This window comes from Salvelinus alpinus, chromosome 30, assembly GCF_045679555.1.
Source record: "Salvelinus alpinus chromosome 30, SLU_Salpinus.1, whole genome shotgun sequence".
NCBI classification, from domain to species: domain Eukaryota; kingdom Metazoa; phylum Chordata; class Actinopteri; order Salmoniformes; family Salmonidae; genus Salvelinus; species Salvelinus alpinus.
In genome coordinates this window covers 8,564,581-8,583,763 of record NC_092115.1, presented here as the reverse complement: position 1 = coordinate 8,583,763, position 19,183 = coordinate 8,564,581, and the positions used below count along the sequence as shown (strand labels likewise).

At 43.3% G+C, this 19,183-nt stretch overlaps 1 protein-coding gene across 1 annotated transcript; it reads left to right on the top strand.

Moving 5' to 3' along the window:
• The first annotated feature begins 3,013 nt into the window (after positions 1-3,013).
• On the top strand, positions 3,014-9,450 carry dsela (dermatan sulfate epimerase like a). The gene has a single exon (XM_071376349.1). The coding sequence runs from the start codon at positions 3,752-3,754 to the stop codon at positions 7,328-7,330; it is 3,579 nt and encodes a 1,192-aa protein (XP_071232450.1). The 5' UTR covers positions 3,014-3,751; the 3' UTR covers positions 7,331-9,450.
• The last annotated feature ends 9,733 nt before the right edge of the window (positions 9,451-19,183 follow it).

The window sequence follows — 19,183 nt, the reverse complement described above, 5'->3', positions numbered from 1 at the left end:
CATCTCAGTGCAAGAGGTGTCACTGCAATACCTGGTTTGAATCCAGGCTGCATCACATCTGATCGTGACTAGATGTCCCATAGTGCAGTGCAAAATTGGTCCAGCGTCGGCCAGGGTAGGACGCCATTGTAAATTAGAATGTGTTCTTAACTGACTTGCCTGGTTAAATTTAAAAAATCAATTACAACAAACAGTATTTCGAATGTGATAGAAAACAAGGCAACAGTGTGCTTCAGGACCATGCGGACGCCTCCAAGTGGTCGGGTAGGCTGTTTGGACAGTTTATCCGACTGGATATTTTTTTTTATACTGTATATATATGTCCCCCACACTTCTAATCAATAATCTAATCACTATAAACTCTTTTATTTGTTTTATTTTATATCTTATAAATGTTTTCTTTAAAATAATATATTAAAGAATTAATATCAATTCAGTTTTGTAGAAGAAAATTTGTAGGGATGTATGTATTTATGTATTTATGTAAACTGGAATTTTCCTCACAGCGAGTTACAACCAGGAGGGGTTTACAGTTGAAATGTTCTTATTGGTTCTACTATGGTGTTATTGTTTTAGGATCATCATTAAAGCGCTGTGAAACACTGTATGAATATATCTACAGCAGTTGTTATGCTGATGAATGAGGACCCAAAAGCGACGTAATAGTAACAGAGTCTTTATTCCAGTATTAAACAAATAATGATTCTCCTGGATATAATCAATGGTAATCCAAAACAGGAAACTGAAATCCTCTCGTCAATAGAGAGGAACGCCTGGAGACGCGACCACAGACTGCAGGTCGCTTCGGGAAGGCACTGGCCGTAGCTGACATTGACACCTGCTCACACGCAGCATCTGAAGAAGGCAAAGAACACGACAGGGCGAAACAAGGACACAGGAACAGCAAACATCAAACAAGAATCCGACAAGGACAGGAGCGGAAAACAGAGGGAGAAATAGGGACTCTAATCAGAGGGCAAAATAGGGGACAGGTGTGAAAGAGTAAATGAGGTCGTAGGGAGAATGAGAAACAGCTGGGAGCATGAACGGAACGATAGAGAGAGAGAAAGAGAAAGAACCTAATAAGACCAGCAGAGGGAAGCACAGGGACAAGACATGATCAAAGACAAAACATGACAGCAGTAACACTTCTGACTTTCTATACCTCGACATTCCCTGAAACACGAATTTGACGAGATATTGAACCTTTGATCATTTTTAAACAATATTTGTTTTTAAAAGTACTTAGTTTCATTCATCCTTCCATCGAACATTCATTCATCCTTCCATCCAACATTCATTCATCCTTCCATCCAACATTCATTCATCCTTCCATCCAACATTCACTCATCCTTCCATCCAACATTCACTCATCCTTCCATCCAACATTCACTCATCCTTCCATCCAACATTCATTCATCCTTCCATCCAACATTCACTCATCCTTCCATCCAACATTCACTCATCCTTCCATCCAACATTCATTCATCCTTCCATCGAACATTCATTCATCCTTCCATCCAACATTCACTCATCCTTCCATCCAACATTCACTCATCCTTCCATCCAACATTCATTCATCCTTCCATACAACATTCATTCATCATTCCATACAACATTCATTCATCCTTCCATTCAACATTCACTCATCCTTCCATCCAACATTTATTCATCCTTCCATTTAACCACTTCAGCTTCTTTCATTGAACGTTGTGGTTTGTGTATCTCAGGTCAGAATGTGGCCCTTTATGTACTGACTGTACAGGGACCTCTCAGTGTGATTTCCTCTGATCTAAGGGATCTAATGCATAATGTCTTAGAATTTATCTTGTTGCAATAAACACTTAAAGAAAACGTTACTGATTCCTGGGATTATTTTACACTGATGCCTGTTTTTGTTTCACGTTTCACACTAAAGATTATCAAAGGTTTTCTTAGTGAAAACACCAATCTCTTTCTTCACTTCTTTAAACAATAAAGGTAATTCACCAAAATATCTGAAAATGGCTATACATTATTCTTCACGATGCTAAAAACAGTCACACTTTCAACTAAGAAACGACCTGTACTTTTGCATTCAAATATGTACTACTACTTGTGGGATAATATGCAAAAACGAACTACCAGGGGCCACAGGAAATATCAGAGTGAAATATCAAAAGGAAAGATACCTTAATAGATAATTACTCAAGTAAAAGGGAAAGTCACCCAGTAAAATACAACTTGAGTAAAAGTCTAAAAGTATTTGGTTTTGAAAATACTTGAAATTGCTAAAATGTACTTAAGTAGAAAAAGTAAAAGTCTAAACCATTTAAAATTCCTTATATTAAGCAAACCAGATGGCACAATTTAATTTTGTTTTTTTATTGACAGATAGCCAGGGGACACTCAAACACTCAGACATAATTTACAAATGAAGCATTTGTGTTTAGAGTCCTTCAGATCAGAGGCAGTAGGGATGACCAGGGATGTTCTTTTGATAAGTGTGTGAATTGGACCATTTTCCTGTCAAAATGTAACGAGTACTTTTGGGTGTCAGGGAAAATGCATGGAGTAAAAAGTACATTATTTTCTTTAGGAATGTAGTGAAGTAAAAGTAAAAGCTGGCAAAAATATAAATAGTAAAGTCAAGTACAGATACCCCCAAAAACTACTTAAGTAGTACTTTTCAAGTATTTTTACTTAAGTACTTTACACCACTGGAGATTATCATGAAGCATTGCTGTTCTGGGTACTGACATGAACAGAGACCTGCCACCTCTCAGACAGTACACCTTTGAACTTCAGAGTTCTGTGGGAGATGTTAATATGAAGTCTCACAGTTTCATTGCATTGTAATATGACACCACATTAGGCATGACGTTCTGGGGTCTGGGGGAGCATGGAAAGATGCCAGCATTCCAATCTTGTGAGTTAGCTAATGGATGATGAATGTAGAATTGTTGGCTCAGTTGAAGTGATCTTATCTGTGTGAATAATTAAGAGCAGAGCTCAGCACAGTGCAGGAGGGTTGTCTCATGTTGTCTCACATTCTTTTAAACGTTCTCTTCTCTCGACCAAATTATTGCCGTAAATGTGGAGTTATGTTGAAGGAATCGTCTCCAAGCAATACATGATGACATTGCACATCTGCTGCCACATCTGCTGCAGGTTCCATTTCAACATCCTTTAGTTTGCAGACGTGTTTCATTGAAGCAAGAAGAACTAAAGCTTGGATTTATCAATCTGTATGGAGATGGACTGCAATCATGGAAGTACTTATCATTTCTTATAAAGGCTCTCTGGATAACGTACTGTAGTACTTTCTTGATGATGACGGGAAGGACGGTAACAGAGCTGTGTTGATAGCTCAAGAGACACATGCAGTTATGTTCAAATGATTCTCCATCCAAGCAATATCAAGCACTGTTTTACATTCCTGTGGATTTAATAGTCAAACGGACTTTCTTTCTCTCTATCAGCTTGATGTCCCTTTTCGTCTACTAAGTTAGCTGACGCACGTTACGGTTGATGTTACTATGACAGAATTTCTCATCCCCAAAAACTAAGAACAAACTATCTTTTTCCCCCCAGTAACAGAACACATGGGAAAGAGTGAAGGAATGGAATGTAACCCAAGATGAACTGCAACGGAGATGCGACGGATAGCAGGGGAGTAGTAACTTGGAAAAGACAAACAGTGATTCAGATTAGACTTAGAAAATTGTTAAAAAAGGGAAAATAAAATAAAAACACATCTGGTTTTTGAATCATGGCTGGAAAATGCGCAGGACGGTCTGTGGTTTTAATATCACTCTTGGCCGTTGTGGTTTCCTTCTCAGGAATTACTGATGTTTTAGGCAAAAATAATATTGATAATGAGTTGGAGAAAATCACATTTCAAGGAGAGGGAAGCATCAACGAGCATCCGGAAAATTGGCCGGCGAACCTTCACCCTAACCTGTATTTTCACCAGGTGGACATACGTTTACTGCAGCAGAGATCTGCCACGACGCACAGACATATTTTTAAAGTTATCCGGCTTGCTGTTGGGACTATGCTCGCCAATACTGCACTCTATCTACCCCCGGTGAAGCATGAGGAATTTTCCAGCAAATGGAATGAAATTTACGGCAACAATCTTCCCTCTCTCGCTCTGTACTGTTTGCTCTGCCCCAAAGATACAGCTGCCCATCAATTCTTAATGAGATACATGGACCAGATGGCAGTGTACCCTAACTGGACGGTGACCAACGCTCCCAACGACGAGGTTCCCATGGCTCACTCCCTCACAGGATTTGCCACAGCCTATGACTTCATCTACCCTCTCCTGGACACACCGCGACGGGCACGCTACATGAAGAAAATACGTGCCGCCACAGAGGAGCTGTACGAACTCTCCAAACACAGGGGATGGGGGAAGCAGTTTTTACAGAATCATCAGACTACCAACATCTTAGCCATCCTGACCGGCGCCCTCGTGGTGGGAGCACACAGTGACCCGGAGACAATGATGTGGAAGCAGGTGGCCGTTAACTACATGGAAAAGACCATGTTCCTCCTCAGTCACGTAGTGGATGGCTCGTTAGACGAGGGTGTGGCCTATGGGAGCTACACCGCAAAGTCCATCACTCAGTATATTTTCCTGGCGCGTCGCCACTTCGACATCGACAACACCCAGAACAACTGGTTACGGGCGCACTTCTGGTTCTACCACTCCACACTTCTGCCAGGTTTCCAGAGGACAGTGGGCATCGCTGACTCCAACTACAACTGGTTCTATGGACCGGAGAGTCAGCTGGTGTTCCTCGATGCATTTGTGCTCCGGGACGGCACCGGAAACTGGCTGGCCCAGCAGATCTCGAAACATCGTCCCAAAGATGGCCCCATGGAGCAGTCGGCAGCCCAGCGCTGGGCCACCTTACACACTGAGTTCCTGTGGTATGACAGTGAGCTCTCCAAGCAACCACCAGCCGGATTTGGCAAAGCAGTACTGCACATGTTCTCAAACTGGGGTGTGGTGACTTACGGGGCTGGTTTATCATGCGGTCAAGGCAACACTTTTGTCTCCTTCAAATCGGGGAAGCTGGGCGGTAGGGCGGTGTATGATATCGTCCATTCCAAGCCCTACTCCTGGCTGGAGGGCTGGAGCAATTTCAATCCGGGCCACGAGCACCCAGACCAGAACTCCTTCACCTTTGCCCCTAATGGACAGGTATTTGTTTCAGAGGCACTGTACGGCCCCAAATACAGCTACCTCAACAATGTCTTGACGTTCGCCCCGTCTCCCACAAGCCAGTGCAATCAGCCCTGGGAGGGCCAGCTTGGAGAGTGCGGCAAGTGGCTGCGGTGGGCAGAGCCTGAGGTCGGCAACACAGCCGGTGAGGTCATTGTAGCTGCATCCCACGGGGATTCTCTGTTCGTTAGCGGAGAAGCGGTGTCGGCCTACTCCTCTGTGATGGGGCTGAAGAGCGTATACCGTGCCCTTGTCTTGCTCAACTCTCAGACTCTGCTGGTGTTCGACCATGTGGAAAAAAGCAAGGAGTCTCCGTTGAGTGCTCTGAGTGCTTTCTTTCACAACTTGGACATTGATTTTAAATATGTCCCTCACAGGGCTTTAGACAGGTACAATGGGGCACTGATGGACATTTGGGATGCTCACTACCAAATGTTCTGGTTTGACAGTCAGGGGACTAGTCCAGTGGCGAGAATTCAGGAGGCAGAGCAGGCTGCTGAGTTTAAGAAACGATGGACCCAGTTTGTCAACGTGACCTTTCCAATGGAGGGCACGGTCACCAGAGTGGCCTATTTGATGCACAGTCCCAATGTCAAAATCTCCAACTGCAGATTCATCGACAATAGTAAAAATGGAGTACGCCTCTCTGTTGTCGTCAACGGCACAGAATCCATTGTGTCCATCGTAACAAACTACAATGACATTGGTGCCAGATATAGCTACTTGGGCTTTGGGGGATATGCAAAGATGCAAAGCAGACATCAGATAATCCACTTTGGTCTTGGAGTTCAAACAGTGTCTGAACAAAACACTGTGAATCCAGTCTATGACTTTGGGTTTATGGTTAAGATAGTGGGAGGGCTGACACTGTGTCTCGCCATTGGGTTTTTAATCCTGCAACGCACGTTTTATTTCTGCTTCCGCAAGATCATGCGCTATACTTTAACGTTTGTTCTCCTGCTGTGGGTCGTTGAGTTTCTGTTTGTCTCCAATAGCTGTGATTGGCTTGTCTGTGTCCAATCAGTGTCCAATCTGCCCCCAAACCCTCTCCCCACAGTCGTGGTTACATCCCTGCCAGGGTCTGGGGCTGAAGTTCTCAAGCCCCTTTTCTATAACAGCTCTGACTTTGTTTATCTCCAAGTCCCCACAGAGCACCTAGTCATCCCGGACACTGAGTTCAACTTTGACCCCCTGGTGGACGCCTGCGTGTGGTCCAGACTAGATGCGGAAAGAGGTCACTACAAGGCCATCCAGGGCTGGTTCCATTCCTTGGTCTATAACCCTAGACTTCACCTGCAGAACATTCAGTTGCACAACGAGGGCAGCTGGAATGAGATTGGGGTCGAGCTTTCTGGCAAGAGGAGGAAGCCAATTCGTAGGCAGTCAGGGTCTACGAAACCGAGGGGGAGTTCAGATAGAGATGGGGAGTATGTTTGGGAGCTAAGGCGGCACATGGAGAGGTACCCTAATGCCCGCCCTGTCCTCAGCCTGAGCAGCGGGAGCTGGACCCTGAAACTCCCGTTTTTCCGAGAGGTGGTCGGTCACTCATTTCGGGCGGTGCACGTTGTGCGAGATCCTCGCGCTTGGATTTACCTTATGCTCTACAACAGCGAGCCAAGCCTCTATTCTCGCAAGAATGTGCAAAAACATGTCGCTGCAATTTTTAAGCAAGAGAGGAACGGCGGGAGAAGCAAGTGTACACTAGGGTTCACCCAGGAATTCTTGACATTGCACAGCGTCCTCTCTGATCCAGAGATGGAGCCGGTGCTGCTACTGGCCCACCTGTGGCTGGCCCACACAACCACGGCACTCCAGGTCAACGGCGACCTCACCACCTCTTACCTCCATGTGAGATTTGAGGACATTGTGCAATATCCCGAGGAGACAGCAGGAAAGATACACACGTTTCTCGGGGTTCCCGTGGCCCCAGCTGCCCTCAACCAGCTCATGTTCGCCACCTCCACCAACCTGTACAACCTGGTGTACGAGGGAGACATATCGCCAGTCAGCATCAATGTGTGGAGAGAAAAAATGCCCATCCACGAGATCAGAATGATAGAGGACACATGCTTAACGGTTATGGAGAGGCTTGGGTACTCAAGGTACTTAAGTTAATAGCTGCTGTATGATGTCCTACGATGGACACCGTACTTTTGGTTTGTTGACATGTATACGTTGTTCTATATTTTGCACATTCCACTATTATGTTATTTTGAATTGTCCAGGCCTTGTTTATAGACTGGGATGTATAAAATAGAACAGAGTGATGTGCTCCTTAACACTTTTTTTTAAGTGTATGATTTGTCTGACTAACGTGATGTCTTTTCATCCAAACAGTTTTGAAGTTTGGTTGTTGGCTGGTTATTTAGTCACGCCCAGAATCTCCTGGCTAGCATTTTTGGAGCATGTAGCAATGCTAGGGGGACACGAATTGTTGATTCAACATTAAACAAATCAGCAACCACAGCTAGTGAAATCTCTGCAACCCTAAACAAACTGTAGTTTGTTTTAGAATGTGTGGCTAGTAATAAACTGGTCCTGAACATCTCTAAAACTAAAAGCATTGTATTGGGTACAAATCATTTAGAGTTGCTCTGCTTTTTTGACACCACACTCCACAAAGCAAGTCCTGCAGGCTCTAGTTTTATATTGTCTTGATGATTGTATATGGTTAAGTGCTGCAATTAAGGACCTATAAAAACTGCAGCTGGCCCAGAACAGAGCGACACATCTTGCTCTTCACTGTAATCAGAGGTCTAATATCAATATTTTGCATGCCATTCTTGGCTAAAAATAGAGGAGAGTCTGACTGCATCGCTTCTTTTTTTTTTTTTTTAAGAAACATTAATGTGTTGAAAATTCCAAATTGTTTGCTAGGTCAACTTACACACAGCACTGACACACACACTTACCCCACCAGACATGACGCCAGTTTTTTTTTCACAGTCCCCAAATCCAGAACGAATTCAAGGAAACATACATTATTATATAGAACCATGATCGCTTCCATCTCAAATAGCTCAAGTGAACAGCAAACCTGGCTTGAAACCCCCCCCCCCCCCCAGATAAAGCAACACCTCATAGAACGCCTCTCCCTTATTTGACCTAATTATGTTGTGTGTATGTACTGATAGATGCTACTGACTGTAAATTTAAATGATCAACATTGAAACGATAAATGTAGGCCTAGAATAGTAGGTCTCTAATTGATATTTTTTCCGAGTATTGAGTCAGTACAGAACCTTCTAGTTATATTTTTTCTTGTAAATGTATGCAGTTCTGTCCTTGAGCTGTTCTTGTCTATTAATGTTCTCTATCATGTTTCATGTTTTGTGTGGGACCCCAGGAAGAGTAGCTGCTGCTATCGCAATAACTAATGGGGATCTTGATAAAATACCAAGAAAAACACTAACAATTGTAATAGTAGTGCATTCAGTCGATAATAATTTAAAACATATATTTTTTATGGGGTGAAATATCCCTTTAAAGTTATTGGAATAGTGGATTGGATTTAACAGTGTTATTTACATATTTTGTTACAGTATATCATAAAGCTTTTTTAAACTATTGTCAATCACTTGATTTCAAACACCACTCTTATTTATAGTTAATTGCAAAAAAATTTTTTTTCAGTGGTAAGGGGTAAAACCCTGCTTGTAAATTCAGTGCAGTACTTTTGTCAGAGCATTGGGGTATACAACAACCCAGCAGGCTTCTGGGGCATTTTGTCGAAGAAAAACTTTTTCTCAGCCAGGATGTGAATACAGTTATAGCAAACTTTTTGAAACATGCAAAATACGCAATCGTGTAAATTGAGAAATTATATATATATATATATTTTTTACTGTCATGTAAGTCATGTCCGAAACACTGCACGGCGCATAGGACATTAAATATCCTTTTCCCGAAGACTGTCTTCATCAGATATTTTAAAAGTCACTTTATTCCAATACAATTTGTGTGTGTGCTTCATGCTATGATGTCACGACAATTCAAAAGAGGATTATCACAAAGTAACAAGACTTTTAAAATAATCTAATACAGTTCTTCAGAAAGGGGATGCCTTTGTAGAATGCGTTGGATTGTGTTTGTAAGGTGCTTTAGACATCTTTCTGAAAGCTGTAGATGTACTGTAGGCTCACAGCTTAATGTGGAACTACATGCATAATGCATCTACGGTATCGTCACCTGCTGCTTTCGTCCCCTTACATAAAAAGATTGCAGTTTTGAAAATTGCAATAAAAGCACAGTAACTGCAGTCGACTGTGGTATTTTGGACGCAGTAATTGCAGAATAATTGCAGTGAACTCTCAAAAGTACTGCAGTCAATTTTTAAAACATTTATTTTGGATGCAGTATTTGTAGCGTACTGCAGTTATACTGCACTCTGACTGCAGTTATACTGCACTCTAACTGCAGTTATACTGCACTCTGACTGCAGTTATACTGCACTCTAACTGCAGTTATACTTCACTCTGACTGCAGTTATACTTCACTCTGACTGCAGTTATACTGCACTCTAACTGCAGTTATACTTCACTCTGACTGCAGTTATACTGCACTCTAACTGCAGTTATACTGCACTCTGACTGCAGTTATACTTCACTCTGACTGCAATATTTTTTCGTAAGGGTTCAAATGCAGAAAGCAATTAAAGGTAAAATCTTGCAGCATTAAATTTAAAGGTGCACATGCAGAAATCTCTGCGCCATTTCCTGGTTGCTAAAATTCGAATAGTTTGCCTAATTTTAGTTTACGTGACAAAACAAGCAAGTATAGTGTAGAGAATCATTGTACCATCTAAACCGCTGTGAAATACATTTTCCATAACCCAAAATATTTGTCTTTTCAGCTGTTTGAAGCTTGTGTACAAAACCGAAAGTAAACGAGGCAAAAACGAAACTTAAGAACGGAAAGCATAGAAATAGCACTCGTAAAACAGATCTGCCACTTCTTAGACTTGCTTTCAATGAGAATGACAGATCTATAACACATATTTCTATGTGTATTTGAGGCTTGCCCAAATAGTTACGTATTGCAGCTTTAAGAGGGGAGTGGCTTATTTATAAAGCAGTCTATATGTGTTTTTTCGTAATAAAAAAGCCTCAGGAACTTGTAGCAGGAGGAAGGTAGGAGAAGTGGAGCGTTTGCCAGCAAACTCATCGAGTTCGAATCGTGATGGAAGACACTTTTATTTAGAGCTGGAAATGATTACAAAACCAGCAAAGATATGGAGGTTTGCGCATGTGGTTTATTGCAGCTTGCTGTTCCGAGGTCACCAGTATGGTAACTCTGTCATGATATTAACACTGTACATCTAGGGTACAACAGGACATTCATTCCATGCAGTTGGATACGAGTTTCTGGAAGAGTGGGTGATTGACAGCAAAGTGTATTGGGAAGTTTACAGCTGCTTACAGTATTCTTGAAACGTTATAGCCCTAGAACAGAGCAACATGTCCATCTAGTGTACACATTATGAATTGCTATATGTACAAAGCTCCATGTGTCACATTTAAATAAAAACACATTTTCAGTCATTCTTCTCCAGAGGAACTTTACAGGAGGAGCAAGTAGGTTTAAGGGCCTTGCTCAAGGGCACATTGACAGATTTTCCACCAAGTCGGCTCGGGGATTAAAACCAGCCACTCTTGATTACTAGCCCAACACTCTTAACCGCAAGTCCACATGCCACCTGCTTGAAAGGCTCAATTGTTTTGTAAATGTTGCTGAAGGATGCAATGATTTGATATCATCAGTGAATGAGCACCCAATACAATGGAAACTATAGAGCAAATTCTTAATAACACTTCTATATTTGTATTGACACCACGAGAGCAACATTTCTTATAAAAAACAAAAATATGATTTGAAGCTATACAGCGTTTGTTAACAAAGTCTCTTGAATGCACCAAGTTTAGCAAATCTCCTGAATATGCCTTATACATTATTATCAATTTATAAATGCTTATTCACAAACATTGCAGTATTGTATGTCCTTGTTTATTTGTTTTTTTTGTTATTTATTTATGATAAATTAAGTGGAGTTGTACTTATCTAATCTAACACGATTCCCTATTCTACCTAACAATCATAACGGTTTTACACAAACATACATGCCACACATACATACATACAGTGCATTCAGAAAGTATTCAGACCCCTTGACTCTTTCCACATTTTGTTACGTTACAGCCTTATTCTAAAATGGAATAAATTGTTTTTCCACCTCATCGTTCTACACAAAATACCCCATAATGACACATTTTGCAAATGTATATATATATATATATTTTAAAGACAAGGAAATTTCACATTTACATAAGTATTCAGACCCTTTACTCAGTACTTTGTTGAAGAACCGATTACAGCATTGAGTCTTCTTGGGCGTGTTCATCAAGGATCTCTCTGTACTTTGCTCCATTCATCTTTCCCTCAATCCTGACTAGTCTCCCAGTCCCTGCTGCTGAAAATCATCCCCAGAGCATGATGCTGCCACCACCATGCTTCAGAGTAGGGATGGTGCCAGGTTTCCTCCAGACGTGACGCTTGGCGTTCAGGCCAAAGAGTTCAGTCTGGGTTTCATCAGACCAGAGAATCTTGTTTCTCATGGTCTGAGAGTCCTTTAGGTAACTTTTGGCAAACTCCAAGCGGGCTGTCATGTGCCTTTTACTGAGGAGTGGCTTCCGTCTGGCCACTCTACCATAAACGTCTCATTGGTGGAGTGCTGCAGAGATGGTTGTCCTTCTGGAAGTTTCTCCCATCTCCACAGAGGAACTCTGGAGCTTTGTCAGAGTGACCATCAGGTTATTGGCCACGTCCCTGACCAAGGCTCTTCTCCCCAATTGCTCAGTTTGGTCGGGCGGCCAGCTCTAGGACAAGTCTTGGTGGTTCCAAACTTCTTCCATTTAAGAATGATAGAGGCCACGATGTTTTTGGGGACCTTCAATGCTACAGACATGTTTTGGTACCCTTCCCCAGATCTGTTCCTCGACAGAATCCTGTCTCGGAGCTCTACGGACAATTCCTTCAACCTCATGGCTTGGTTTTTGCTCTGACATGGACTGTCAACTGTGAGACCTTATATAGACAGGTGTGTGTCTTTCCAAATCATGTTCAATCAATTGATTTTTCCACAGGTAGACTCCAATCAAGTTGTAGAAACATCTCAAGGATGATCAATGGAAACAGGATGCACCTGACCTCAATTTCGAGTCTCATAGCAAATGGTCTGAATACTTATGTCAATAAGGTATTATTTTTTATTTATATAAATTTGCAAAAAAATTCTAAAAACCTGTTCTAGCTTTGTCATTATGGGGCATTTTGTGTAGATTGATGAGGAAAACAATACATTTAATACATTTTTGAATAAGGCTGTAACGTAACAAAATGTGGAAAAAAGGAAGGGGTCTGAATACTTTCCTAATGCACTGTACATACATACATACATACATACATACATACATACATACATACATACGCGATTACGTAACTGTTTCTGCTTTGAATGTACAGTTGTTTCCATGTACCAGTAGATGGCGACACAACACAAGAGAACCCACAGATAAAGCAAAAACTAATATCAACACACATCAGTACATCAGTACATCAGTACGTTGTCTTTGTGCCTTTTTATGATCTTTAATTGAAAATTACTCTGAAAAATAATAACCATAGTAATTTCAGAGCTGCCTTTTTAACTATTTTACTCTAGAAACAGTTCCAACAAATTTGACCTAATCACGAATTTAGACCAATGTGAAAATAAATATAAATCCAAAAGGATAAATGAAATGGAAACTACTTCTCTAGAAAATGGTAACTACTACTCTGGATAAGAGCGTCTGCTAAAAATTTCATTTAAAAATGTGAAATAGCAGTTTCAACTGAAGCCATTTCCCCGTGATGTATTCTCTGTGTCGGGTGTTGCATTTGCAGTGTCCAATGTCCACTATGCTGTGGTTTTCGCATTCATGCAAAGAATAACTTAACTTTGATAAATTTACCTACGCCACTGACTTTGATGAATAAAGTTTACCTATTACCCAGCGAACTGTGTTCAATTCCCCTTTTTTCTAATGTCTAGCCCTGTGTGGCTGAGCACAGACAGAAACATGTTGCTCTATTGAATCCCGTGGCTTATTCAATACAGTGTTAATATATTCAATACAGTGGTATTGAATATACTACCACATATGGGTTCCATGTAGAACACTGTGGAAAGGGTTTTGCCTGGAACCCAAAAGGGTTCTACTTGGAACGGAGCAAAGTACAGAGAGATCCTTGATGAAAACCTGCTTCAGACTGCTCAGGACCTCAGACTGGGGCGAAGGTTCACCTTCCAACAGGACAACGACCCTAAGCACACAGCCAAGACAAAGCAGGACAATTCTCTAAATGCCCTTGAGTGGCCCACCCACTGTCCAGACTTGAACCCGATCGAACATCTCTGGAGAGACCTGAAAATAGCTGTGCAGCAACTCTCCACATCCAACCTGACAGATCTTGAGTGGATCTGCAGAGAGGAATGGGAGAAACTCCACAAATACAGGTGTGCCAAGCTTGTAGCAACATGCCCAAGAAGACTCAATGTTGTAATCGCTGCCAAAGGTGCTTCAACAAAGTACTGAGTAAAGGGTCTGAATAATTATGTAAATGTGATATTTCAGTTTCTTATTTTTAATAAACTAGCAAACATTTCTAAGAACCAGTTTTCGCTTTGTCATGATGGGGCATTGTGTGTAGATTGTTGAGATTTGTTTAAAAAACAAAAACAATTTTAGAATAAGGCTGTAACGTAAATGTTTTTGAAAAAAGTCAAGGGGTCTGAATACTTTCCGAAGGCACTGTATATCTCAATGTAAGACTCAGACTGGAATAGAACAGGCTTTTCTAATGGGTTTTCTAATGTATTCACATCAGACATGGATTCAATTTAAAATTCCATAAAACTGATTTGATCATTTACTGGGTCAAGTTACTACACTCTTAGAAGAAAAGGGTTCTTAAAGGATTCTTCGGCTGTCCCCATAGGAAAACCCTTTTTGATTCCAGGTAGAACCCTTTTTGATTCCAGGTAGAACCCTTTTTGATTACAGGTAGAACCCTTTTGGGTTCCATGTAGAACCCTCTGTGGAAAGGGTTTTTACCTGGAACCCAAAGGGGTTCTACTTGGCTCTATTGAGACAGCCGAATAACCCTTTTATGTTGAAGATATTTAAAACAATGTTCTAAGAGTGTAAGGGTCTCGGACCACATTATGGTTATCCCCCCTCCCTGAACTACACTAAAATAATGTTGTGTCCATCACGTTCCCACTGTGGGCCTTGAGAGCACTGTAGATCCATCAGAAGTGAGAGTATGCCTCACACAAACACCAGTGGATAAACACAGAGCCATACTCCATTTTACAGAATCAATCCCTCGCAGTGGAAGGATGACAAGTGAAGCCAGGCTTCCCACAAAAATGGACAAATTTCCAGTTGATAAAATCACCGGGAAGCCAATCCAGAAATAAAAGCCATATTACAGTCTATGTGTTGTGATAATTGCGTTGTTTGCTCTGTAAACTGTTAGTTCATATGCCTTGACACTGTGATATATAGGCCTAAGGCCGAGACGTTAAGAAGACAGTGGCAGAATAAATTCAACCACACCTTTGTTTCATCACAAAACCGGAGAAGTCCACAAAGCATATTGCATGTAACAAACAGTTACATCAAATCAAATCAAATGTTATTTGTCACATCCGCCAAATTCAACAGGTGTAGACCGTACAGTGAAATGCTTACTTACAAGCCCTTAAGCTCTTAACCAACAACACAGTTTTAAGAAAGTACCTAAAAAAGGTAAGAGATAAGAATAACATGTAATTAAAGAGCAGCAGTAAATAACAATAGCGGGGCTATATACAGGGGGTACCGGTACAGAGTCAATGTGCGGGGGCACCGGTGCTGAGGTAATTTAGGTAATATGTACATGTAGGTAGAGTTATTAAAGTGACTATGCATAGATAATAACAGAGAGTAGCAGCAGCGTAGAAGGGGGGGGGGGGGCAATGCAAATAGTCTGGGTAGCCATTTGTTTACCGGTTCAGGAGTCTAATGGCTTGGGGGTAGAAGCTGTTTAGAAGCCTCTTGGACCTAGACTTGGTGCTCCGGCACAGCGTTGCTGTGCGGAAGCAGAGAGAACAGTGTATGACTAGGGTGGCTGGAGTATTTGACAATTTTTAGGGCCTTCCTCTGACACCGTCTGATATAGAGGTCCTGGATGGCAGGAAGCTTGGCCCCTGTGATGTACTGGGCCATACGCACTACCCTCTGCCTTGCAGTCGGAGACTGAGCAGTTGCCATACCAGGCAGTGATGCAACCAGTCAGGATGCTCTCGATGGTGCAGCTGTAAAACCTTTTGAGGATCTGAGGATCCATGCCAAATCTTTTCAGTCTCCTGAAGGGGAATAGGTTTTGTTGTGCCCTCTTCACGACGGTCTTGGTGTGCTTGGACCATGATAGTGTGTTGGTGATGTGGACACCAAGGAACTTGAAGCTCTCAACCTGCTCCCCTGTAGCCCCGTCGATGAGAATGGGGGCGTGCTCGTTGCTCCTTTCGCTGTAGTCCACAATCATCTCTTTTGTCTTGATCACGTTGAGGGAGAGGTTGTTGTCCTGGCACCATACGATCAGGTCTCTGACCTCCTCCATATAGGCTGACTCATCATTGTTGTGTCATCAGCAAACTTAATGATGGTGTTGGAGTCGTGCAGTCATGAGTGAAAAGGGAGTACAGGAGCGGACTGAGCACGCACCCCTGAGGGGCCCCCATGTTGAGGATCACCGTGGCGGATGTGTTCTTACCTACCCTTACCCCCTGGGGGCCGCCCATCAGGAAGTCCAGGATCCAGTTGCAGAGGGAGGTGTTTAGTCCTAGGGTCCTTAGCTTAGTGATGAGCTTTGAGATCACTATGGTGTTGAACGCTGAGCTGTAGTCAATGAATAGCATTCTCACATAGGTGTTCCTTTTGTCCAGGTGTGGATCTGTTGGTGCGGTATGCACATTGGAGTGGGTCTAGGGTTTCTAGGATAATGGTGTTGATGTGAACAATGACCAACCTTTCAAAGCATTTCATGGCTACAGGAATGAGTGCTACGGTAGTCATTTAAGCAGGTTACCTTAGTGTTCTTGGGCACAGGGACTATGGTGGTCTGCTTGAAACATGTTGATATTAGAGACTCAGACAGGGAGAGGTTGAAAATGTCAGTGAAGACACTTGCCAGTTGGTCAGCGTTACCACCCTCTAACATTGACCTACCACCCCTGTCTGTTACCACCCTCTAACATTGACCTACCACCCCTGTCTGTTACCACTCTCTAACATTGACCTACCACCCCTGTCTGTTACCACCCTGTAACATTGACCTACCACCCCTGTCTGTTACCACCCTCTAACATTGACCTACCACCCCTGTCTGTTACCACCCTCTAACATTGACCTACCACCCCTGTCTGTTACCACCCTGTAACATTGACCTACCACCCTCTAACATTGACCTACCACCCCTGTCTGTTACCACCCTGTAACATTGACCTACCACCCTCTAACATTGACCTACCACCCCTGTCTGTTACCACCCTGTAACATTGACCTTCCACCCCTGTCTGTTACCACCCTCTAACATTGACCTACCACCCCTGTCTGTTACCACCCTGTAACATTGACCTACCACCCTCTAACATTGACCTACCACCCTCTAACATTGACCTACCACCCCTGTCTGTTACCACCCTGTAACATTGACCTACCACCCTCTAACATTGACCTTCCACCCCTGTCTGTTACCACCCTCTAACATTGACCTACCACCCCTGTCTGTTACCACCCTGTAACATTGACCTACCACCCCTGTCTGTTACCACCCTGTAACATTGACCTACCACCCCTGTCTGTTACCACCCTCTAACATTGACCTACCACCCCTGTCTGTTACCACCCTCTAACATTGACCTACTAGCCCTGTCTGTTACCATATTTGGGAGCGGCAGGTAGCCTAGTGGTTAGAGCTTTGGGCCAGTAACCGAAAGGTTGCTAGATCAAATACCTGAGCTGTCGTTCTACCCCTGAATAAGGCAGTTAACCCGCCGTCATTGTAAATAATAATTTGTTCTTAACTGACTTGCCTAGTAAAATAAAGGTTTAATAAAAGACATGTTCAAACATTCTCAACATGAGCTGAATTAATTACACCAGAAGCGGTGTCATCGAGAGAGAGAGAGAGAGAGAGAGAGAGAGAGAGAGAGAGAGAGAGAGAGAGAGAGAGAGAGAGAGAGAGAGAGAGAGAGAGAGAGAGAGAGAGAGAGAGAGAGAGAGAGAGAGAGAGAGAGAGAGAGAGAGAGAGAGAGAGAGAGAGAGAGAGAGAGAGAGAGAGAGTTGTGCACAGTTATTAGGAAGACACGCGCCCTCTATGTGACTTGCCTCTGTCAGCACATTTAATCTCTACCACTTTCACATTGGATAAAGGGGGTATCTGTTCCCCACACCCAAATCTGGTCCTCAGAACATGGAATACCTCTCGCCCCATAATCACCACAACCCTGACCCCTGAAACGCTCACGTAATTCGCCCCCTGTTGCCCCAAACCAACTTCAATCATGACCCACATAATAAAAGTAAGAGCGACTCGAAGAGGGAATGTTGTGAGTAACATTGGTTACTCTTTCTGTCATACTTTCACTTATTATTTTCCGTCACTATGGGAAAGGAGGAGGTACAACTGTACTTGAACTCAGAGATAATAGGGCTCTATGTGGGTTTATTGGGGAAAATGGAGCTCTATTAGGGGAAATGGGACTCTATGGGGGGAAATGGGACTCTATGGGGCTCGGTGGACCTCTATGGGGGGAAGAGGGGCTCTATGGGGGGAAATGGAACTCTATGGGGCTCGGTGGACCTCTATGGGGGGAAATGGAACTCTAGGGGGCTCTGTGGGACTCTATGGGGGAAATGGGACTCTAGGGGGGAATGGGACTCTATGGGACTATGGGGGGAAATGGGACTATATGGGGGGAAATGGGTCTCTATAGGGCTCTTTGGGGGGAAATGTAGCTCCAGGCGGTTCTATGGGGCTCTATGGGAGGGAAATGGGGCTCTACTGGGGGAAATGTGTCTCTATGGGGCTCTATGGGTAGAAATTGGACTCTATGGGGGGAAATGGGGCTCTATGGGTGGAAATGGGACTCTAGGGGGGAAATGGGACTCTATGGGGGAAAATTTGGACACTAGGGGGAATGGGACTCTATGGGGCTCTATGGGCGGAAATGGGACTCCATGGGGGGAAATGGGACTCTAGGGGGGAAATGGGACTCTATGAGGCTCCATGGGGGGAAATGGGACTCTAGGGGGGAAATGGGACTCTATGAGGCTCCATGGGGGGAAATGTGTCTCTATAGGGCTCTTTGGGGGGAAATGTAGCTCCAGGCGGTTCTATGGGGCTCTATGGGAGGGAAATGGGGCTCTACTGGGGGAAATGGGTCTCTATAGGGCTCTTTGGGGGGAAATGTAGCTCCAGGCCGTTCTATGGGGCTCTATGGGAGGGAAATTGGGCTCTACTGGGGGAAATGTGTCTCTATGGGGCTCCATGGGGGTAAATGTGACTCTATAGGGCCCTGTGGGGGGAAATGGGACTGTGGGATGTTTACATAGGATAATATCACATGTTACATTGTACTTTGGTTTACCTGATTACATGATGCGCACGTGCGTGGCTCAGAATTTGCCTGATCCATCAAGTGACATTTTTGTTTGGCCCCAAACCGCACCAAAGTTGCCTGTCCCTGTGTGAATACATGTAGAATCCTCATCTTCAGAGATTCTGGGTTCGAGTCCAGGCTCTGTTTCAGCCGGCCGCGACCGGGAGGCCAATGGGGCGGCGCACAATTGGCCCAGCGTCGTCCGGGTTAGGGAGGGTTTG

What these genes read in the sequence shown, in the direction of transcription:
- dsela (XM_071376349.1), top strand. Translation starts at nt 3,752, where the DNA reads ATGGCTGGAAAATGCGCAGGACGGTCTGTGGTTTTAATATCACTCTTG.